Genomic DNA, 24803 nt, shown 5'->3' with positions numbered 1-24803 from the left:
ATTGTACCGCTTAAAGTTGCAAATTGTGAAGTTATTTAAGATGTGTTGCCCATATTTTGAAATCAAAATGCATTGTGCCGCTAAAAGTTCCAAATTGTCTAGTCATATAAGCAGGGTTGCCATACCTTCCTTATTTCTAAGATTTGTCCCTAGTTTGAAGAGCTTTGTCTTAGAAAAGTTAATTTTCCTTATTTCTAAGAAATGTCCTTTTTTTGACTTGATTCCTTCTTTTGTCTTATTTTTTACGAGTCAAATCCCTGCTACAAGCAAAAGTAAACCTAGACCTGAGCTGTTGTGAGATGCACATAGTATTTTCTACGAACAAGGAGTTGCTGAAACAGATTGTTTCTGGCCAAATATATGGCATGTGATATGTCACGGCTCGTATAAATGCAAAGATTCGTTCAAAAACGTTTGTTTTGCTTCGTATAAAAAAATAATTTTTCGGTTGTCCTTATTTTTGGTTTCAAGTCGATGGCAACCCTGCATATAAGATGTGTTGCCAATATCTTGAAACCGAATTTTACATTCATTCAAACTTAAATTTGTTTGAAAAAAAAGCTACAACACCAGATACTTTTACATCACCAATTAGAGTTTTAAATGTACATGAATTGAAAGTGTTCAAAAACAACTTACAACTAACGACTGTTAAATCTCCTTACTGCAGGGTGTCTATAATTATGACGTGTTAAGATAAAGAACGTTTATTGTCTGGCCCGCCATTAAAGTGTTGATTTGCTGTGGAGCAGTGTTCTAAGTTTAATGGCTTATACAAGTGACTTCTATAACTTAACAACGTCATTGGACATTAGCACGCGAACGCATTATAACGACGTGCAAGTTCAGAACAGGAAATTGCCCTACACTTGGTGAATAGCTTAAAGGCCAGGAAGTTTGCTCTATACCGAGACCTGTAAGTTAATACGACAAGTGATGTTCAAAGATACATTCAGTAGTTATGCGATACCTAAAGCTAGGTGGACAAGAAGCAGTTTGAAAATTTGCTGTTAATAAGGATTGCAGTCGTGCACAGAAAATATTAAAGCAGAAAAGGGCAACGCTACCAGAAAAAAAAAAACTGCTAGCCTAATTTTTGGTACGTTTCAGTACCATAGAGAAAGTATGCAACAAACAATTTCAAGTCGGTCAGTTCTGTGTTAGAACAGCAAAACTTTCATTTTTTGAAATGTAATGTGTTAAAAAGGATTATGTTTGCTTACTTCATTCAAGCTTGATTGTTTTGCATAGAATTGTAGTGAGTTCATAAACTATTAACATGGAATTGCCATTAATCCAATCTATTGTCTTACTTATTGCGCTTGAAGCGACTGGAACAAGACTACACTGTCTGCCATTTCAAAAACGACTTAGAAGTAAGAATTGTGTTTAGGCCTATGATTGAAAAATATACAGCCAATTTTACACAGTGTCAGTCTTAGATAATTTTATCTAATCGTCTTGTTTTTTAGCTGCGCATCGCAATCCTAAACATGTCCAACTTGTTCGCTGCTGCGGGGATTTACCTTATTTATCGACTACGCACAAGTGTTGCCATGACGATACTATCGCTGAAATATGTCAAGGTACGGTCATAACGTGTTAAATACAAGTTTCATTTGTCTACAACATGAAGCCATTTCTATGGGTATTTTATCGCAAGCAAAATTGATTTATGGCGCCCAGTAGCGGTATAGAACATATTTGGTGAGGCATGTCTTTTTTACAGCCTGTTACTCTCAACAAACTGGAGTGCTGTAATCTGGCTATACCGGCCTCTACAGTTAATGTCTTGTCACCAGCTGCAATATATAGATCCCATAGGTCGAACCATTGTGCAGTGTTCGCATCTAACCCATACTGTTGCTGTCAGGCACAATGTATAAATGAGTATTGCTCTTCCAGCAGTTTTGTTATTTTTTTCACGGGGTTCGAACCCAGGACACACCCGGGGACGAATCCTGATCAAGTTTTTTATGTCTGTATATGGGTCAGGCCTATTCGGCCAAGTTCCTGTAGTTTTGTTGTAATATAATCAACGTTTCGATGTGACGTTTTCTCCTATATGTGACGTTTTCTTCAGGATAATGACATATCTTGAATAACAAATTTCTCATAAAGCAACAAAAGCTTAAGTTGTCATGTTTTCAGAATGGACAACTTGGACAGCCTGGTCTGATTGTTCAGCCACTTGCGGCGGCGGAGATCGATTTCGGAATAGAGTTTGTGCGAAAGGAAAAGGCTGTCCACTAGATGGTGTCCAAGTGGAGAAGTGTGGCCAGGAAAAGTGCCCTGAAGGTATATGACAGAAATAAAACAAATTTGCAAACTACTTCAGTAGCTAAATAGTCATTAAAAAGTAATAAATATTTTGCAGAGTTTGTTGAATGCCATGCTTGTAGTATGACTCCATCGAACGAGGGCTGCAACAATTTGCGTGAAACATGCAGAGTTAAAGACGGTGAAGGTTGCCAGAACATAGTGAGAAGAGAAAATGAGAGAATTTACGTCGAAAAACGATGCAAGCAACTGCAGGTTCATTTTTATATGATTCAATATTAGAAAATAACTTTGGATAAAAACTCTATGAATCATGTATATGGCAATACATTTCTGTCCTCGTTCAACCCACCAATGTCATCATGTTAGGCCTATTATCATTGTAAATATTTATTTACTCATATATTTGGGCCTGAATCATTTGTGAACTGAACTAAAGTACTTTAATTCAAATCTTATTGAAACCCTACTTTAAACCAGAATCTCCCAGTTTGTTACTTGGTGGATGAAGACTAAAATGAAGCTTACGTTTATTGAATCAAATTTATTAACACATTCAGTCATTTAACTGAAGATAAATATATTTCGCCTTTACAGCATTCTCGGTATCTTTTTCAAATTGAGTGTTGAATGTTTAGATTTGTTGGTTGATTGTTAATTTTGTAGCTTAATGTCCTATCAAAAGGTTCGACTTCATTTTACTTTCCTGCATGTGCAGAATGCCAAAAGACACAGTTTGATTGTCATTTAAATCTCTAGGCATGTCACACAGAAGCAAGAATCCAAGTAATGCAAGGAGTGTGCGACCCAACTAAAGACATCTCATTGTGTTTGTACTGCTGCGAAGGAAAAGACTGCAACCGTCCTCTTAACTGGCAGCAACCAATTTGGTACGGCGAGCCATGGAACGAATGGCTCTCTAGACTTGTCACCTATTCTCAGCTCATTCAGAACGGAAAGGGTGATACTCCTGAGCTAAAAACCTTCGAAAGTTTCGTGCGCAGCAACAAGACATGGATTCAGTCGGATGAACCACAAATTATAAGACAAGAGTCGTCTAGTATTGCTGAAACTAGGAAAATCTCAGATGTTGAGCTGGACGCTTTGTTTATCGGGGCTATATTGGATGTAGAACGGTTTTATATCCAGGACAACCCTGTGAATACACTTTTAGCAACGTTGTACGAAAGACTGCCAAGGGACTACCCAATACCGAAGGGCCTTGAAGGTTTTGCGAGCATGAGGTGATAGCTACACAAAAAGGAGTGTTTTTTTTATAAATATATACGATGGTTTTGTTCCCGATGTGTTTATAATGCTTTGCAAACACCAATTGTCCTAAATACAGTAAACCTAGGTTAATCCGGGCTTGTTTGACCCAAAAAGTGCCGGAATTCGCGAAGATCCGGATTAACTGATGTCGATTAGTTTAAGTATTGCCACATAACAAAGTTTTGTACCTCAAGTTTTGTCCCAATTAGGCGAAGGCTCGGGTTAACTGAATCCGGTTAAAGTGAGGTTTACCGTATTTGGGAAATGTTTTTTTTGTGAGTTTTGTTCGCAGTTTTAGCGCTTATTTTGTTGCGCTAAGCGGTTGTGCAATGTTGAAAGAAATGATTGAAAAAAAATAACAAAAGTACACTTCTTATCATTGATGATGTTTCACTATATTGCGTTTTAGAGTTTCATAATTTTATTTGAAACGGAAAATCGTACACACCATCATATACGAAGTGTGTAACATGAGGAAAACGCAAAAACGACGATTTGCAAGATATGTGCAGAAAAAATACACATAAAAAGGGAAAATTTTGGAAAAGTTGCCAAAACGTTTTTCGAAAATCACACAAACGCAAAAATACACACACTGTGGCTAAGAACTCTTTCGCTACAAGTATAATAGTAAATCAAAAATGCAACGTATACATTCTTTCAAGGAACACACAATATTTTTTTCGGCCATAACAAAAAGCAAATAAATCCGACCTGACGTTTTCTGTCGCATGGTGTCGCTAAAGAAAACATTCCAGTCGAAATATATCACGTTCGTCAGGTAACAACATAAATCGTTGGAAAATTAATACTTTACCCATTTTTTTCTATACAATACTGGTTATAATGGTTGTTGGGCGTCAATACCCATGTAATTAAATTAAAACATATTTTTTCAAACATTACATTTTTCGAGCCAATTTATGTCGTTATATTTCACCGTTATATCAGGCTTTCTTATACAGCTCATATAGTTCTCCCGATGTGGTAAATAGCAGCATTAAAACGGATGCAACATTTTTCAATGCAATACGTATATACCATAGGGCAATACTTACAACGTCAAAAGTTACGTCACAATACATTAGGCGCGTGCACAACCGCGTGCGAAACGATTTCCAGGAAAAGTTTGACCACAATTCGATCGCTTACCACGTGGTTTCGCAGCCAACGGGCATTGCGATATTTTTCAAAGAGCAGAAGTATTTTTAAAAGGATGGATTTCGTAACAGTGCTTCCAAAAAATTAATGCAAACAAAAAAATTTGCGACAAATCATGGCAAACTTTGGAAACTTTTGCCAGAACAGCATTATAGTGTAATGAAGAATTCGTTTACCTGAATAACCAATCGACTTATAACTTGCCGCTATTCACGGAGACAAAAAAATCCGGTAAACACAAAAATTGAATTGGTAGTTGACACAGTTAACATACGAATTCGGATTTTCAGCAAACAAGGGATATCTCATTCTGGGTTAAACTACCAAATGTGAAAAAAGAAAAAAACTGCGCCATTAATCTGATTTCCGCTCTAATAAATCTCGAGACGCACAAAATATTGTCAGTGGCAAGAATTTCGAAGGCAGATGTAACAGCGTAACTCAGTAACACGAAATACGTTTAAGCTACAAGGATTTTTTCCACTTGAATTTCCAAAACATACAGTATGAAGTGGAACAATTATAAGAAAACATAAAAAAATGTACTACTGTTCGTGAGAAAAGGTTTGAAACATGTAAACAATCTATACAGTAACAGTACATGTAGTTTCCTAATCATTTTTTAAGTTATTAAACTTTATTTAACTTAAAAGTTATTAAAAATGTCCATACTTAATAAACTGTATGTGGGATTAACGTATAAGCCAGTATCATGCAAAGTTTAGCAGATACATTCCGTTGAAACTGCATGTACATAATCCTACTTAGATCAAAAACATACGGATATTGAATTACGTTCAAATCCGGCCATTTATTTGCAACGTTAGACGATCAAAGCGAGAGGGTATATCAAAAATCAGATTTGTCTGTTATTTTTGCCGGCGGTCAGTTTATAGTTGTGACATATGACACATAAGGATGGTGGTGTCAGTAATTCGGAAAATTCATAATCTTGTGTCAAACATACTTATTGCCTTAGAGCTATAAGAAGATCAATCCCCGAAATTTGTTCAAAACAAATCCCAAGTTAGGCCCCGTAGGTTGATAAAACTGCGGCACAAAAAAACCTAGTGTGAATTCAGGCCCAAATCAAGTCAGTTTTAGTCAAACCCAAATCTGCTATAGCTAATGGTGCGATTGTTTAACCTACGTTGGACGAGTATGTATTAAGGGAAGGCGTAAAAAATAGAAAGGCCAAAAAAGTGGTTCGACATATTCGTAAAGGTGTCCACTTTTTGAAACAAATTCTGACGCAAATAAAACATTTCTGGTTTGAAGTTGTAAAAAAGTACTGGGGTAAAATAAAAAAGTACTGTGGCCTCAATAACAGAATACGTAGAAAAAAGTACTGTGGTCTAAATGACGAATAACACTGTTACAGATAATCAAACAAAAGTACATTCACCTCAACAGAATATGATTTCCAACATGAACCCAGCAACACTTCGCAGAACAAAAAGGACAAACAATGACGTAAGGACCCAAAACGACGAAAAAAGACTAAATATTACCCAAAGGTCAACATGACCTTGAATATGACCCAAGTTGTCAACAAATGACCTTAAATATGACAGAAAGGGTCAAAAAATGGCCTTGAACATGGCACAAATAGGCAAAAAATACTTTTGATACGCCTAATGCAAACCGTCTTGCAAATTTTGTCTTGTTTTTGCTTGTGGTGACTTGCTTTTATACCTAACCACATTTCTGCGTGTCCATAGTTCTTGCATAACGGAGTAAAAAGCGTCTGAAGGTTGTGCTGGATTGTTCCAAACGAAGTGTTGATACACTGAAGTTATTTTCGCTTGCATTTCGAGGAGCTGTTGCGATGTTACTCGGTGAAGAATTTGCTTCAAATCAGCCACCTAAAGTACAAAAGTTTTGTTTAAATCTGAGTGTTTGTTTTTCTGTTGAAAATTAGATTTTTAAAACACTGCCCTTTTTAATCTACAACAGTTCCACAGTGTTCAGTAAATTCCATACTTAAGAAGCGTAAGAACTTACTCAACACATTTTGTGTCTATTAGTTTTAATACTGTGCGATTATGATTTGTACAAACGTATTGACAAGTGAACCACAAACACCTCTAGAATTTAATTCTTCACAGCTGTACACCATATATTGTCACTTTTTGTTGACGATTTGTCGTTGACAGTTGTACGTGTATGTACATGTTGTTTCAAACATTACTCCCCATACCATAATTTAACACAACTCAACATCTAATACAAAGTCTATATGGAGTAATTGTGCACACTTTTACTTAAGGAACATATCAAGTAAGGGATTGGTCACTACAATACCACGTTAAGTTTGTCGCAAACATAAGTTAAACTGCAGAAAGTAACATTACCCAAATTTATACATCAGTACACCAGCCACCTCTCTTTGTAACCAGTTAGTGACCGCGTTTAACCTTATTGTGGAAACATTCAACAAGGTAACATTATGTAAACATAAAGCGAACATTCTCTACCGGTCATAAAGCTTGGTTGGCGGTTTAAGCGGTTATAGAACAAGAATTACGTATTTTTTGTTTGATCAGACCCGCAATTTTAGCAAAATCGATTTTTATGAGTTATAACGATCCATACAACCTATATTTTCCATTTCGCATCCCTTGTCAGTTAGAACAAACATAAACGTTTCTGATTGCTACATTGACTGTGTTTGCATACCATTAAAACGCACTTTGGAAAAGCAGTCACAATGTATAGTACAAGCGTGCCTACATGTACCTAAGCTGACTTTTGGTTTGTTACGTCACAAGACTCTAGTGTGAACAAATGCCTCCAGAACAAACGTTTGTTTTGTCACAAAAGACGCTTTGTCAGCAAGATCTCATGGCTGGACATATTGTGACTGTGCCCTATTATATTATAGCCCTATTAGGAAAGTAATAAACTATATATTGTTCACACCAGATGCTGCCTTTATCAAATCCCTGAGGGACGTACAATGACAGAAACTAAAGCCCTTTCAATTAGGCTGTTTCAAGAGTGGAAGCTCTTTAAACAACAATGTATTGAAGTTTGTAGGAGTTTCAACCCCTTTGTACACTTTTGAGAGCCGAAATACCAAGGGTCCTTCAAGAATCGTTGAATTAACGATGTAACAATGCTTTGCTGCAAGGTAGCGTACAATACGGGTTGAAATCGGGTTTTTAAATTTTTTTGCTTTGTAAGCATTAAATACTTGTTTCTATAAGCTTTTCCGAAAAAAACGAAGTGGGTTTTTGCTTTTTGAAGAAATGGTCTTAGTTTGGTTTAATGTCTAATCCAACCTTTCTTCATTGACCACATAACCACTACTGTCCAAATTTCTTGATTGCCTTTTTGTCTGTTCTCAAGCAACATTTATAGTATTTTACCAGGAGTATACTGACCATCTCACCAAGACGCACGCCGTGTCGGGCGTCCAGAGGCAAGAGGTTCGCAAATATTAGACAACGACGGCGCAGCCCGGGAGACGGGCATGCGAGCGTTTTTTGCACAATGTGCTCGAAAATGTGCAGGTCGAAATGTGCGCACATTTTTCGAAAATGTGCAGGTGCCAAAATGTGCAGGTCAAAATGTGCGCACATTTTTTGAAAATGTGCAGGTGCCAAAATGTGCAGGTCAAAATGTGCGCACATTTTTTGAAAATGTGCAGGTGCCAAAATGTGCAGGTCAAAATGTGCAGGTGCCAAAATGTGCAGGTCAAAATGTGCAGGTGCCGAAATGTGCAAGTCATAATGTGCAGGTGCCAAAATGTGCAGTCGCTCAAATGAAGTATTGATATTTAACGTCAAACTATTGTTGTGGTCATAAATTGTGCCAAAAATATTAGTTATAAGTTATGACCTATAAATTAAAATCGGATTTAAGAGAAACTTGTAAAAATGCATGTTGTGTTTGTTAGATATGGCAAAGCGTGAAATTATCTAGCATTCAGGAAATAGGAAACACTGTTTTTCAGACTAGATATGTACACGATCGTCACCTCAATCGGTTTGACTTTATTGTTTTTAATTTAAGGCCTGTTAGCTTGTAGCCTGCCCAGCTTCTATAGATTTTACAATTATACAATAGTATACTCATATGACAGTCCAGCTATTGTTTCCGTCACGCTTGATTAACACTACACGCTTGTCGGATGCTTGCATTGAGTTTGGTGCTTTAAGAGCAAGCAAATGACAAAGCTGGGCTTGTATGGTCAGATTTATGCATCTACCCTGTATAATGTTACTACGTGGTTGTGATTGTGCTGTTGGAGAGTATTTAATGTACGTTTTATCTTTTTAGTACTTCTTTAAACGCTTTGAAGTGATTTTACCTAACATATTAAAGGGTGCATAAAGTTTATTACTAATTGATTTAAAGTCTGGTAAAAATAGAACTTTCCTAACTGGCTGTATCTTTGAACTGATGTTCAACGACTTTGGCCTCGACCAGGAACTCTGGACAGACGAAAGGTCAAGCTTGAACAAAGATCATGTTTTTTTCCAAAGTTACTCATTTTAAACTGTCAACAAAGGGTAAATTTTGTGAATCAAAAATTAAGTTTATTTGAAGAAAAATTCAAGGCACCAAAACAATTGCTAGACATCATAACCACCAAGGAAACTGGTGCAGAAAACACAAGTCAAATTGCTATGATAAGTAACAAAGAGTTAGACACAACAGAGTATTTATGAGGATATGTTTTTTCAAGGCAAAAAACTAGTTTACGGAAGTTATCAAAATTGTCAGCATGTTGTCAACCATGCGACCACAGGGCCAGCTGATTTCTTTAGTGGAGCCAAAGTCTGGAGGTCTCGCTTATCCTTTTATGAGTTACTGCAACTTTTACAAAGTGCGTAAATGCCTGACAGGATGTTTACGGCCAGCCAACAAGCTAGATTTTTACTGCATTGCAAAAGTTACACTGATCCTCACAGAGTTTCCAAAAAAGACATATGTGAAATTCTAGAAGTTGCTGGACTACCATATGAGTATACTGTTATTAAACTCAAAACCAAGTCAAAGACCCAGCTGTCCAGTGATTTTTATTCAATGAAACAAATGAATTATTAGAAAGTTTTCCATCCTTTGGGTTATACTGCACAATTGACAAAAGGACTATATATGTGTCTTTGGAAGAAACTCAAATGACAACATTCAAAAAGAAAAGGACAACCACACAGTTGCCCAACTTAATGTTTGACATTTTTTATTTGTTTGAGGCTCATTTACATGACATAACTTGGTATATGGGTATTTAATTAGGTTAGTTTTGAAACCCACACAAATACTTGATGTGATGCCCTAATTTTAAGTTTGCTAAAACATTCATGTTATTGCTTCTGACTTGCTATTGTGTGGACCAGATGGCTAAAAAGACCTACTGTAGGAATATCATAATACACCAAAATATCATTAGATGCTTTTGCAAAATTTGTAATTGTTTCCTGACTAATATACAGAAACTAGATGATTGCCATTATGAACGAAAAAGGTGTATGTTTCATGTGGGATTGCAAATAAATAAACAAACTAAATCTGGCGTGAACAATTAGAGAGATAAAGAGACTGAAACAGCCAGAAAGAATATTAGGATAGGGAAAATATTTTTTTGAGACCGCTGTGGGCATTCTGTATTATATTTTTGGTAAAAAATATGTACAATGGTAACAAAACGGGTTTAGAAAAGGATAATACTGAGATGTCATGAAAAAAATGATGGATGTGCAATGCAAAAGTATAAGTTCTCACCATTTATATAGGCATCAGTTATTTACCACTGCATTTGTTTGAAACCACATTGTATTTTCTGTTATTTTTGCCCTGAAGGGTCATATTCTGTTCAGTTAAAAAACTTAATCCACTGCATTTAACAAGAAAAATAACATACCTATATAAGTTAATTGATTTGCACAGAACACTATTTAAAATAAAAATGCAGGGAAAGATATATAATAATTATGTAATTGGGACAAAAAATTGTTTGTGTGAAAGGGACAGAAAGACTTTTTTAGTATGAAAGGGAGAAATTTTGGCACCTGCACATTTTGACCTGCACATTTTGACCTGCACATTTTGACCTGCACATTTTGACCTGCACATTTTGACCTGCACATTTTAACCTACACATTTTGACCTGCACATTTTGGCACCTGCACATTTTTACCTGCACATTTTGACCTGCACATTTTGGCACCTGCACATTTTGACCTGCACATTTTGGCACCTGCACATTTTCGAAAAATGTGCGCATATTTTAACCTGCACATTTTGGCACCTGCACATTTTGACCTGCACATTTTGGCACCTGCACATTTTCGAAAAATGTGCGCACATTTTAACCTGCACATTTTGGCACCTGCACATTTTCGAAAAATGTGCGCACATTTCGACCTGCACATTTTGGCGCACATTGTGCAAATTCTTGCCGTAAGCCCTGTTGCAGCCCGGAGTGCAAAGGCAAGGCCAATAGCACCCGTTAATGGTGTGTAGCCAAGTTTTGTCGAATTTAGATGTCGGGTTGTTTTGGTAATTTTTACGTACTTTTATTTCGTCTATGAAAGATGTGATTAAAAAATCAACCATAAAGACATTTGGTCGACTAAAAAATGTTTGAGGATGCTTATCTCACAAAACCTTCCAGTTTTTGTTTAGATAATAAAGTGGTACACTTGTTTAATAAATAGTATAAAATAGTATCATACGTTGTTTAACAGAAGGTATTTCTAGGAGCCATGGTTAACTTCAAACCAAGATCGTAAATCGCAATAAAAGTTTAACAATCCGTAAAAGTGAGGTCAAAACCAACAGTTTGGCAAATCCCAGAAAGGTGAGAACGAAAACTTTGACATTGATTAACTTCCTTCCAACGAGGTCGTTTTGCGGTGGGGACAAAGACAATTATTTGTTTCATTTTTGTTGGTAGTGGGTATTGGTAGTTGGTGTTTATGGGTAATCAATGCCATTGCGAGTTCAAATTATTCCACGGTCTTAATATGAGCTGCAAGCTCTAAACCAGGGGTGGGGAACCTTTTATCAAAAAATACCACAAAGCAATGCTTCAGAACACTATACAATATACACGGATCTGTTCCTAATGGGGAACATAACGGGCCAAATATAGGCATAAAAAGTGACATGCTTTATTATTCAAATGTTTCTTGAAATGTTCATGCTATCATCAGTGACATGATGGGCCAATGCTTCATTCCTCAAAGAGGCCACGTTGACTAGGATTTTGTCATGATTTTCCTAAAGTTGGCCTTGGTTCTCAATTTTTGGATTTTTTATAACGGTCCTTTTACATTGTCCCTGAGCTTATTGTGAGGCATTCCCACAACAATAAGTGGGATTGAACTCCCCTAGAATTCGAAGATTACCTAGCAAGGCCCAGTACCAGTTGTCAATGGCTAGTTTGTTTTGTCACAAAACAGACTAAAAAATCATTAAGCAAGTTGTGAAATGTGGTATTTGTAAAATTGCAGTAAGTAACAACAAAAACTTTGCCAAAATGCAGTACCTTGAGACATTTAAACCTCCTACAATAATGCAATGTAGAGTTGAATTTTGACTTCAGGAACCACTTTTACTAGCTCCAGTCAAGTTCTATTTGTTATAGTACCGAAAACAAACTTAGTGTTTTGAGTGATTGAATGCAGTTTATGACTTTCATGGGGTCAGAAAAGGTTATGCAAACAATATGGATGCCCTGATTGATAGCTAGGACTTCTTCTAAGTAAACACCTCAAATTTTTGGAATTTGAAGAACTTTTGTTTGATTGAAAGTTTAGGTAAATCATTGTTGATTGGATTTAAATAACCAGAAAATTTAAAGAACTAAATGTACAAATCTCTATTGCAAAGTAACAAAGACTTTAGGCAAAATGATATTATACATAAAAATTGTGATTAGACATTATGTAGTGGGAAAAACTAAATTGTATTTGTAATGTTGTTATACCTTTAAATTTATGTGTGTAACAGAAAACACATCACAAGTGTGCATTTTTACAAAACAAAAACACAACAAGTTTAAAACCAATTTCTAGGAAAATAATTTTGTGTTTTTTGTGAAAATTTAACCAAAAGCATAAAAATCTTTCATTCAAAAGTTTAAGGACACACATCAGTAAAAAAAAAGAACATGCAGCACAAAAGACCAACCTCATTTTCTGGAACAATGATTGAAAATTGGTTCCAATCCACTATACCCTGTAGTGGTAGATGGTAGTGATTAGAAAGTATGACAGGTACGCAACCGGCGAAAAGTGATTCAACCAAACGTGGGCTCCACACCTGGACAATAAACAAATTAAATGTAGGTGTAATCTAAAACCAAACTTTACAATTACATCTACTTATTTAGCAATTCTTTGAAATGTAATTGTATCCCACTAGAAATTACAGTTTCACAATTTACTAAAGCACACCACTCCAGAACAAAAGTAAACAATACCCGCTACTTCAAGTTTGACGTAATTTGTAGTTTAAACAGCCATTACATTGAGCAAATATGTGAAACCAAAAAAGATTACAAAAAACGATGTTAAACATTATTGAAGTACAAAGGTAAACACATTTTTTGATGAGCTAAAACAATATTGGCAAGTTGCATTTGCTTTTGAGCAACTACCTACTTAATCCAGGTCAGAGTCTATCTTTGAAATACAATTCTATGAATTCTGATGATTAATGTACAACTTGATGTGAACTTGGAAAGTACCGTGATCGGACACAAAACTGTCCACAACTGAGCTATGTGCATGAGAAATATTTTCTATTGTAAACATTTCAATCATGTTTGTTGTCATATTCCAAGAAATGTTAAAGCTCTATGGCAGTTTTGTTATTTATTCAATAAAAAATGCAAAATTTGAAAAGCATAACTGGAGCATAGCTTTTTTTTCTGCCGTTTTGAACATATTTTAAATTCATGTGTGTGTTTGATCATGATTAAAGATACAAACTTGACAGTCCAGCCATAAATCCGTAAGATATTTCAAAACATCTTGAGCTAAAATATAACTGCAGGAGGACTTTTGCATAATTTTGTGTTCACAGACTAATTCAGTTAATCACAGAATCTGTTCAAATGAATAGAGATTGTAAAGTCATTTATCAAAAAAATCATGTTCCTTTGTACATTATGTTTAAGTTTTTTTTTAGTTAAGTTTGTTTTTACCTCTCTGCCACGAACTACGAGACAAAATTTCGATTTTCTGAGGTACTCCATGTAAGTATTGGGTTTTAGCTGTGATGTTTTGATCACAAAGTCTTCATCCATTGACCATTCATTCCAAACTGTTGGACGAATTCTTCCACTTTTAACAAAAATTGACCAGTTACAGAAAATAGAAGACAAAAATTTACAATTGAAAGGTTTTTGTTTTAGGTTTACCATATTTCACAAGAAAGGGGTAACAAAGTATTTGTTGGTTTAGACAAGTTTACAGCACCTAAGCTTCTATTTAAAAAAACATTTGGCAATGATTCCCACTCTTCAAAGCTAGAATGACTATATTTCTTAAGAAAAGTGTAGTGGCAGTGCCAAAAAGGGTCTATTGAGTACTTAGCATCATAGTCTGCAGTACCACAGCAAAATTTGTTATTTAAAATGAATAAAATAATCAGTTTGTCAGTATTGTGTTGCTAATGTGCCTTTACAAAGCTAAAGACCACCTCTGTACAATTGGCAACATCGAAGTAAGCATTGTAGTTCTGAAATTTATTTTAAAACACTTAACACACTAAGGGCAAAAACAAATATTGGTGGAGAGCATCATGACAAGTACAAAACTAAAAATATCTTGTTGACTTTTCAGGAACTAGCACATAGTGTGGGGTGCAAGCATGCGAATGTTTACTTTGACAGGGCAAAGACAAAGGGCTTCACTCACCTCTTTAAGTCGCCTGCGAAAAATGCAAACACCGTTCGGGTGACAGGATCAACACTGGCACCACCCTGAGTGATTCTGGCCAAACGATGTAGTCCCGGAGAAACACTAGGGGGAAGGCTAATGTCCTGAAAAGTAGAATTCATGTTTAAGTACCATTTTATACGATCTGTAAACATTTCATGGTAGGTACCAGTTTATGTTGGCTTTATTAAATTGTGGGCCATCCATTAATGCAGGGGTCCGCAAATACTTTTTGGCGCGACCCTAAAAAATTTTTTCTAAATTCTCGCGACCCAAGCATTTTGCAAAATTATTCTAAATTCTCGCGACCCAAGCATCAAGTCTGTGGAAAATACTAATCAACTAAATATTAAGACTGCTATTATGCTGTTGTCAGTTGCTATTTTCACATAAAACAGTAGGTAAACGAACGTATTTATTCTAACAAATGAGAACTGAGGGCTCTGTGTTGAGAACACAGCTAATCAGAAAAAACATGCTTGCATAGGCGTGCTTAACTTTTTGCATTGTTACATAGACTGTATGTCACAGTTATGCAGTCATACATAACAATGCAATAATGATTAAAAGATTGAAAAAAGCTCAAATTCATTAATACTGTAGATGTGATGCTTATATTTAGGAAATTTAAAATATTTCGCAACCCAGACTGGAACGTCTCGCGACCCAAATTTGGGTCGCGACCCACTATTTGCGGACCCCTGCATTAATGAATAAACACTTATTGCATGTAAATTTGCTGAACTTAAGTGCTCTTACTTACAGGCACTTAAGTGCTCTTACCTGCAAGTTATAATCATTAACAATTAAAATAAATAATTCGACTGTTTTTGCATGGCCAAGTAACAGACAGTAGAACAATTATTTTTTTACTGTTTTGTTTTGTATATTTTTTTTGCTTATCAGTCAGTGTCACTATGTTAAAGATATATTAGTAAAGCATGAGTATCACCTACAAAAAGTATTGTTGCCAAAACACCACAACCTATAACCAATATTTTTCACATAGATAAGCAAAAATATGAGATGAACAAAACTGGATAAAGATTACAATACACATTTGGGTTATAGACCGACCTTATGTGGAATGAAATAAGGGTCTTCATAGTCTGCTGTGTTCACCAAAGCTATTGCATTTTTCAGAACATCAGAACCAACTTTTGCACCAATATCGTGAGCGCAGATGTAGAAGTGGTCCGACCCGCCGGACCATGACCAATATGGATGACTGCACACAGCAAAATACACACGGTAAGCTTAAGGCAACAATGGGTACCGAAAAGATAAACAAATAAAAGAGTGTGTTTTCATAAGTTAGGGTATGTTAATTGGATAATTGAGTACATATCAGAATATTATTTAAGCGTTTATGGATGCTGTCAGCAAATAAAAATTCAGTGCAATTTGCAAAACAAGATGCAGTAAAAAACAATGTTGTATCTGACTGTAAGTTATAATAAATATATTATAATAGATAAACAAAACTTATTTTAAAGTAGCATAAAGAATCAAAACATTTTTCAGTACAGCTTTAATATAGTAGATGATGTAACTGCATTGTAACACCTAAAACGCTGACTGTCTTACAAATAACACTATTGTTTAATACAAAATTCAAAAATACCCATTGTTGAGGGTAAAGCAATTAAAAATTGTAAAATAGTTGCTATTAAAAAAAAATTGTAAAAATAGTTGCTAACTATTTTGGTTGAGTGAAATATAAAATAAGCTATTAAGTCTACCATAAATCCGATTCGTTAATAAATCCACCCATTTATGCAGGAGTAAAAGTAGTGGTAAACCATTATGTCAAAACAAATCTCTATCTCTAACAAAATAGAATACAGATATTGTAGTCCTTGTTACATGCAACATTCCTTTATAAACAGCAACGTACACAAAGACATTGAAACAGGCAATATGCAGTTAATTTTATTCGGTTTTTCAGGACCTACTTTTGTTTAATTTCGGAGAGAATCTGTCCCAGTATTTTCTTAGCCTCAATAACCCCTTCATGCTCTGTCGAATAGTCAAGGATGTACGAAGAACATCGGATAGGGATGAAAAAGAATGTTGCTTCATTGGGATTCTAAAAACAAAGTCATGAAAGTATGCAACATATGACTCCATTGAAACTTACAAAACTACAGCGTGAAAATTGAATATCTCATTATAAATGGGGTATAGTAGAAATGCCTTGTTTTGCTATTGAGCGCTTTTGTAGAAACTTATGTGACCCATAACACTACATACTTGTAAGTTCAATATTTGAAAAACATTAGGCTCAAATAGTGCAAAAGTGACACAGTATGTTTTGTTATACAGTCCAGCAGTTTAACATTGCTATTGTTATCAATGACATGTACAAAATTATTTGAACCTGTAGCTATTATGTTGGATAAAATATATATAGCACATAGTCAAACTGTTGACAAAATGGAAAAAAAACATTTTATGTTTTTATTTTATGGATGTGCTATTGTATTATAATAACAAAACAAATTTATGTTTTGCTATAGGTCATGCGGTCCCAAGCATATTAAATTGCCACCTGTAAAACTAATCCTCTTAAGAACAGGTTATTGTGTCCATGTATTGAAAGTGGAATTTGCTTTATATAGGTTATGACAACAAAACCAGACAGAGAATGGATCCAGTAAGATGAAACAGGTGGTAGAACCAGACCGTTATGTGCCTTACATAAATAAATAATAAGAAACAGACATAATACCATTTCAAAGCCATTGGCATATAAAGGGACATAGATTGTAATAATCAAACTAAATCTAAAATGCATTTTGTTTCAAAACACTAAAACATTGCAACAATTATTGATCATTTTATGCAATTCAGCAGTAATTTTTTTTGTCAAGTAAGTAAGTAACTACATAAGGTTAAACAATAAACTTTACACAATAGTTTTAATGTTAGTAACACTAAGACGACATGACAAAAAACTACAAGCATAGAATACCTAAGCAGTGTTGTGTTGACTATTGTTAAATTGTGTTTAAATTGGTGGTGTTTTGTTGTTTAGTAATTTGTGAACCAGCAAACAAAGGAATTAGTGGTAACATGATCTAACTTACCTGCGTCACAAACGCTGACTTTAAAAGTTGTTCGACAAACACTCTCTCTGTTTCGTAACCACCAATACGGCGAGGATGATGCTCAAGACCTATCGCCATGTCATAGACATAAATCTGTAAAAAGCAAAATATTTTTTGAGTGTACAAGTGTAACAGGCATGTTACATAGCAACACAATTGCGCTAAAACAATCACCAAGTCAGAAATAGCTGCACAATGTTGAAACATTATGAAGCGCATAAAAGTGGAGGGCACATTTGGTGGAAGAAATCTAACCTACATCATCATTACAAGGCGTTATGTGACTGGGACTCACAAAAAAATGAGGTTAACGCATTGTGGGCAAACTCAGATATATTACACATGGTTTAAACATAAACAACTGCATTTAAAAACATTATTCATAATAGGAACAAAAGTGGTTGTCATATACAACTTACTTTCATATTTGAGATAAATGATCTGTATTCAGTTTGAACATTTGATGGCTGGTTTGACTTCTGAAAAAACAAGTTTTACAAGCTCTTTAGTGCTTAGCACAGCCAGCAAGTTTTGCATAACACAAAAACTTACCCCGGGCCCAAGAGGTTCTTGTCTTACATACAAATCAGCAGGTCCGTGTTGATATGAAGATACGGATGTTTTCAACCAACCATTGCTATTGAATCCTAAAAAACAGTAATGTTATTTCATGAATTAAGTTCTAATGAAATGCATCCTAAATATACCTGCAAATCACTTAACATACCTCGACATTCATCAAACAGGTCACACACCCTTTTCAAAGTTGCCAAATCATTGGTTTGTATATGAATAAGATCCTGTTAAAAATCAATTGAATTTAAATCTAAAAAAAAGGTTTACACCAAGAATAGATAATATGCACAAAATCAATAGGTAGTTGTTTTCCGAAACTAATTGTCAACAAGATAAAAAAGATTTAGATTGTTTAGATTTGCTACATCGACTTGTGTATGTATGAATTTTTGTTCTTTTTGCTTAAGTTTGTAAACATGTCCATGCAACAACATTAAGAAACACTGAATAAACATTAGTTTGTCAGGTGCATCTAAACGCAAAGCATTACAAAATGTACATGGAAACATGAAGATGGTCGCTTTAAGTTGAATTCGACAGAAGAATTATACACTTAAATTTCACTTTAGTGATAAAATATTACTAAAATTAAACTTACATGTCCATCAATGTCTCTTTCTTTTATTAAACTATAGTGATGTTCCACCAATACCTTTCCTGGACATGTGTTGTCCACATTCGAACTACAAGTTGCTTTTGTTTTCTGCATGATAAATCACAATAATGGTTTAAAGATCCGAATTAACTTGTTTGTTAATGCTGAACTTTTGAATGGTTGAAACCAAAACTGAAGTAAAATTGTTTAAATTTGGTTTTAATCTTGTTGAAGAGATATATATAGTATTAGTTTATTTCCAATTTTATATTGTACTGGTTTAGTTCTTCAAGTAAATTAACAGGTTGAAGGAATTTAATGGTTCATTTCTGCAGTACAAACCAACAACATAATCCTTAATGTGAAATAAAATATGGAAAAGTACTACTAATTATAATTGTTGATTGAATAGTTTAAAGAAACCTGTACTCACATTTGGTGGAAGCAGCATAACAAGTAACACAACCAAAACAGAGAGAAGAATCATTAAAACCACTAAAGAAAAGGGTAATCTCGACATAAGCAGGGGTTTCCTTGCATAGGGATTTGGCAACTTGTTTCTTTCATTGCTTCCCATGTTGTTTTCTTCCCAATATCACTTTGCTAGGCTATGGCATTACTGATATCAGTTTACTTAGGTAAAAGACAAACTCAACTCATGATTTGTCTATTCCACCAATCTTTCAACCTTTTTCACTACAACCTTAAAACAACATTGACTTTAAACGGATGGAAATAGCGCCGATGTATTAAAACTACAATCAAAACAACTCATACAATAACAAAACACGTGTAAATGGTGTTTACAAGGACATTTAGGTCAATTACCAAACTAGGTACACACGCCGCTCTCTCAAGATTATTGCTAATTTGCGCTTTGATAATTAATGGTCGTCCCAACTTTGCGTCTCGGCAAGTCCGTGAGCTGAGCAACAAAACACACACACCCACCACAACTTAATGGACCCGCCTACTTCCTTATGTTTTCGACTGGCCCTTGACACGGGAAATCACCCGATAAAGTTTTAACTCTCTAGCGCTCGTCAACGTAAATAAATCTATTTGAGATTGTTTCGCTAGGTAAAAAGCATTTTAAAATGTAAAAAGCTTTCCAGCGTTTGATTTAAAGGTTAAACTCAAGATTTCATCAGGTAAATTCTTTATAGCACAGTGTAGCTGCAGCGCGTTTACGGTAGCTGTGCGCTTCCATTTCCAATTTGATGTCTGTCCTAGTAGTGAAATAGTGAAGCTTTGTTTTAATTAAACTTGCAAAAAAAATAAATGAATTTAGCTCAAAATTTGAAAAATGAACATCTTTTACCCAGAACAGAATACAATACAATCAGTGGTTCCCAACTATTTTTTACTTTTTACGACCCCCTTTGAAGGTTTTCTAACACATCGCGACCCCTTTACAAACATATAAAAAAGTTTTACTACCAGATCGCGACCCCCAGGAAACATTGGAATGCAATTCTGGTTTATTTTGGTTGGTGAAGTAAACGAATGAAATATAACGTAGACCACACTGTCAGAGACTTATTTACAATTCAATACGAAAAAACATACCAACAAAATTAAAAAAACATACATTTCGAATATATCGTGGTCACATAAATATCAACAAAATAAAGCACCATTTGGACAATCAGCAAAAACAACTCGAGTATAAAGTTATTTCGTTCACTGCTCAAACTATGGTTTGGAAGTTTTGCACTCCTTGGGATCAAACACACTATCATCGGTGGAAGTAGATCTGCAGGTATAACCATTTGTATAGGGAAAACATTCTCCCGCATAGGTAACTGTGACCATCTCTGTGATATTGCAAGCATTCGCCTGAGTTTCACCAGATGGCGGCCCTGAGCAAATAAGAGTGATAATAAATATAAGAAACTTTAATAAAGAGTGAGCTTTAGTACATGGGCGCCGGCACGTATAGGGGCAAAAGGGGTCCGATTTTTCCGCTGACAAGGCTGATCCGATTATTAATAGGTTGCACAGTTGTGCGCAGCAGGCCCGGAATTGTGGCTCAAACCCAGTGGTGTGATTCAATTGTTTGTCAGCCAGTTCTATCACAAAAGTCATATTTTTCAGCCGGTTCCGTTACAAACATTCAATTTTCAGTAACCAGTAATGCTAACCGGTTCGCTGATCTCATAAAATTTCCTGAGACCGTTCAATAGAACTGGTGCAAACCGACTGAATCCCACCACTGCTCAAAACTAACCCCGACCGAACCCAATGTTATTGCAAAGCGAAGCGTTAACCATCGGCGAAATTTCAGCCGAGGGGGAAGTCTAGCCAGAATCAAGCCCATTTCATTCCAATTTAACTCCAGACGCAAAGTCATTATGAAATAGAAGCTTGAATAAGGCTCGAAAGTACGATAAACCAGCACGGGAAAATTATGACCGAATGTGCAGTCAGGTCCAAATCAAGCCTATTCTGACTTAAGTCCGCACCAAAAATCCCGGCGCGACTTATAATCAGAGCCCGAAGAATCACTTTACCAGCAGGAAATAGTGCTTGTTTGAATAAATCTCACCTCTGACAAGACTTCTCACAAACGCGAGCAGGGCTTCGGGTCGCGGATTTGTCCTCAGATTTTGCTTCAGCACTTCCTCGGTGAACAAATACATGCAATCGGGGTGAAAGATCATTGAACGGGGGTCGCTGCCACTACACAAACAAACCACTTGTTGAGGTTAAAAATATTAGCCGTGGTTAACTCCATCGTATCGCTTTGAAGCTAAATTGGCACAAAATATATATTTAGACCCTTTCAAAGTAATTGATGAATGTTATTTCCAAGTCAGGACCTAATTTGGCTGACCAATCACGTCACAGTATTTTACGTGACATAATCAGTTGATTACATAAAATTCTACTTGCGACAAGCAATGAAAATTTTCGGAGGATATTAATGAAGCCTGATATAAATAGTGCATTAAGCTTATGTCAAAAAACAAAAAAAATATACAATTATAAGCAAGCACCACTGTTAGTTTACAATTAAAAGGCTATATTTCAAATTTCCTGCGTGTCTGTGTTTACCGGTGTTTTAATCCAGATTACTCAATCTTAAAGTCCAAACAACGATTTATATTCCTGATTAGCCTTGGGCATTGCAGATACACAAGCCTCACGTTTAGCTGAAGACAATGCAATGCAATTCATAACTTACTTTTTCGGGTTCGACTCCATACAAACAGGCATGCCTTGTGCGTTTTGACAAACTCCAGGAAAATCGCGTTCAACGACGACTTCTACTTTGCACGGCTTTCTGGGCTGCGTAAATGTATAAAAGCGTAAAATTAAGTTTGAAGATTTTATTACGCCTTTCGCAAAAGCTTTTGATGGCTTTAAATAAGCATACGCGTTTTTTCCTAGCCAGAACCAAAATCGTAGCCTAAGTCGGGACGGGCATACTTTTTTTCGGGTTCAGGCTAAAGTTTAAGTGAAACAGGACTTCACACACGATTATGTACATTTGTATTGTAACTTTGGTTAAATCTTACTTTTTAGGACTAGTTTCGGTTGTTGTTGTTGTTGTTTTAAATCTGGGTTCGTGCTTAAATTTTGAACCCGTTTCAAGTTTGATTTAGAAAACCATTGATCAAAGAGCGTTTTTTCCTCATTCTGAAATGACTTTTTTCCAGATTCCTAAATGTAACCGACTAAAAACCTTGACAAGTCTGAAGTCGTCTACTGTTTTTTTTATGTTTAGACATATATTTCGCCTAAGTAACAGGCATCATGAGTATCTAAAAACAAACGACGGGGGCAACGTTGGGGGAACCAGTCTTGTTGGAACCTTAAACTTAAGTCTAAGCCCTGTCCAACCCGAAACCGACGCGATCAAGTTAGAACTCAAAAGTCAGCAATAGCAACCATACATGTTTATTATACAAAGTTTTTGTAAATTTCAAAAATACCTCAGAGTTTTGACAGCCTCCGTTGGCTTGAATCTGTAACTGTTGCCTTCTTACGTAGAGGTTCCACATTGCCTGGCTGACCGATTCCCTTAAATCGCTTGGTACTTCACGGGGCATTACACACAAGCCCGATGCAGCAACAACAAACACCACTAACAAAGAGATCGTTGAAAGAAGCAGTTTGCACATTTTTTCACTTTCTGTTAGCTCCTAACTTGGGTAATTTTTCTGTAAACTACAAAAAGTAATTTCATAATAAAATGTTTGTTTAGTTTTCTGTAGGCAAAAGGCCAAAATTAGGCACATAAATACACCAGTGGCAGAAAAAACATTGAAAGGCTATTTTGTTTAAATGTACGATAGATTTAAACAAATAAAGACTATTTGTACGATAAAGACTATTCAGTTTGTACTTAAAAAAAAACACTTTTTAGAGACAAGTCACATCAACAAATAACTACATTATTTATAAACCAACAGTTCTTTTTTGTATCATATTCAGATCCTTAAATCAAGTCGACAATATAGGTACATTATTAAGGTCATACGCCTATTTAATCACTTGGTTAACATTTCCCATCGATAAAGAGACCTCCACTAGAACCATAGCTTGGATATACTTACCTGCCTACCGAGAACACGTTTTTATATCAGCAATCGGCAGTCTGCTGTCTTATATCATTTGAAAGTGATTGCGGCAGACGGAGTGATAACATTGGTGCTGACAGTTGGGAGGTCGAAAATGTTTCGTGGGAAAAATTTGTATGTAAAGTTTATTTTGGATATCTTCTCGGCGACGAAATCTTTCTTGTTGAGGCGCTGACTGGATGATGACTTGATGCTGTTGACAAAGATTTTTTCTTGATTTCTAACTGGTTTAGCGACGGTTTGATTAATCTGTTACATTAATTATCAGCGGTGGGATTAGATGTAGTGACGCAGAAAAGGTCATAGTAATATTTATGATTTCGGTTACTTTAGGTGTCCAGTTGGAAAATTCATGCAAAACGGACACAAACAAACACAACAGCCGTCACTGATTTCGGCGAAGCTGGTGTTTTCTCATGTTGAAATCTATACCACTAAATTAAAATACGTCGCAATACATCAGTTCCATTTCCGAAAAATAAAACCTCAATCAAGACTCAAGTCATAAACAACAGCCAAGTTTGGCGTGCTGGCCAACTCCTTGTGTACGTCTTCTGCTCCAGACAGCACATAACAGCGTAAACAGCAATATAAGATAACAATCAGCAGGTAATGTATCTATAGCAGCAGGGGTTCGATCTGAACCGCACATTATCGTGTCTCACCAATAATCCGTATCCGTTCACACAGTGCAGCGATAAGAAGCTGCTGATGCCTTGTCTCTCACAGTCTGTCAGAGATAATTTTTAAACAAGCAAAGATTGGAATATTTCATGTCAATATGTTCTCATGACTGACCCACCTTATTTGCATGTTTAGAGATTAGAGCAGGGGCGGGCAACTTCTCCAGTCGGCGGGCCTGATATGGGAAAATGAAGTACTTGGCGGGCCGGATTCGTGAATCGATACATTAATCGCGTCTTTATCCAGTGATTTAAAACGGATTTTTGACCACCTAAACTAAATACAATCAAGAACGTCGCAATTACAATACAGTCCAAACAATCTAACTGATATAACATAAAATTATTCATCACAGCAAATTTAATGCATACACCACAGACTCAGATACTGCTGAAACACTAACCACACTACACGTGGGGAAACAAAGGAAACCGTGAAAGCAGGCCACACGCAAGGTTGGCAGTTATTTCGTAACAATGGATGTATGGTGCAATGGTAACAACGGCGGGAAAGTTTTTTTATTATTGGGGAGCGTTACTGTTTGTTACAACTATAATTTGACGTAGTAAGCAAGTAGTGGGGGATTCGGCAGACTGTGGCCGCGGGCCACGTTATATCATGTAAGACCAGAAACTGTCTG

At 35.8% G+C, this 24803-nt stretch overlaps 3 protein-coding genes across 4 annotated transcripts; 1 reads left to right on the top strand and 2 right to left on the bottom strand.

Moving 5' to 3' along the window:
• Positions 1-1238: 1238 nt before the first annotated feature.
• Positions 1239-3933, top strand: LOC145204423 (uncharacterized). The gene is made up of 5 exons (XM_080076962.1): positions 1239-1376; positions 1473-1586; positions 2152-2298; positions 2378-2535; positions 3040-3933. The coding sequence occupies exons 1-5, from the start codon at positions 1280-1282 to the stop codon at positions 3526-3528; spliced, it is 1005 nt and encodes a 334-aa protein (XP_079933088.1). The 5' UTR covers positions 1239-1279; the 3' UTR covers positions 3529-3933.
• Positions 3934-3955: 22 nt separating this feature from the next.
• LOC145204422 (uncharacterized) lies at positions 3956-19616 on the bottom strand. The gene is made up of 12 exons (XM_080076961.1): positions 19327-19616; positions 18897-19001; positions 18450-18522; positions 18275-18369; positions 18142-18201; positions 17702-17815; positions 16568-16701; positions 15690-15840; positions 14592-14716; positions 13877-14015; positions 12859-12990; positions 3956-6578 (listed from the first exon to the last, which is right to left on the bottom strand). The coding sequence occupies exons 1-12, from the start codon at positions 19468-19470 to the stop codon at positions 6348-6350; spliced, it is 1503 nt and encodes a 500-aa protein (XP_079933087.1). The 5' UTR covers positions 19471-19616; the 3' UTR covers positions 3956-6347.
• A 740-nt stretch (positions 19617-20356) lies between these two features.
• On the bottom strand, positions 20357-24208 carry LOC145205035 (uncharacterized). Of its 2 annotated transcripts, XM_080077670.1 has the most exons (5): positions 24145-24208; positions 22832-23672; positions 22081-22184; positions 21442-21575; positions 20357-20755 (listed from the first exon to the last, which is right to left on the bottom strand). In XM_080077670.1, exons 2-5 carry the CDS (start codon positions 23018-23020, stop codon positions 20589-20591), a joined length of 594 nt encoding a protein of 197 aa, XP_079933796.1. In that variant the 5' UTR covers positions 23021-23672; positions 24145-24208; the 3' UTR covers positions 20357-20588. The 2 variants fall into 2 exon arrangements, with proteins under 2 accessions (XP_079933796.1, XP_079933797.1); XM_080077671.1 differs by lacking the exon at positions 24145-24208 and having other exon boundaries at positions 22832-23825.
• Between the last annotated feature and the right edge of the window lie 595 nt (positions 24209-24803).

Source organism: Phallusia mammillata, chromosome 8 (genome assembly GCF_965637545.1).
Source record: "Phallusia mammillata chromosome 8, kaPhaMamm4.hap1.1, whole genome shotgun sequence".
NCBI lineage: Eukaryota > Metazoa > Chordata > Ascidiacea > Phlebobranchia > Ascidiidae > Phallusia > Phallusia mammillata.
This window is presented reverse-complemented; position numbering and strand designations above follow the sequence as displayed.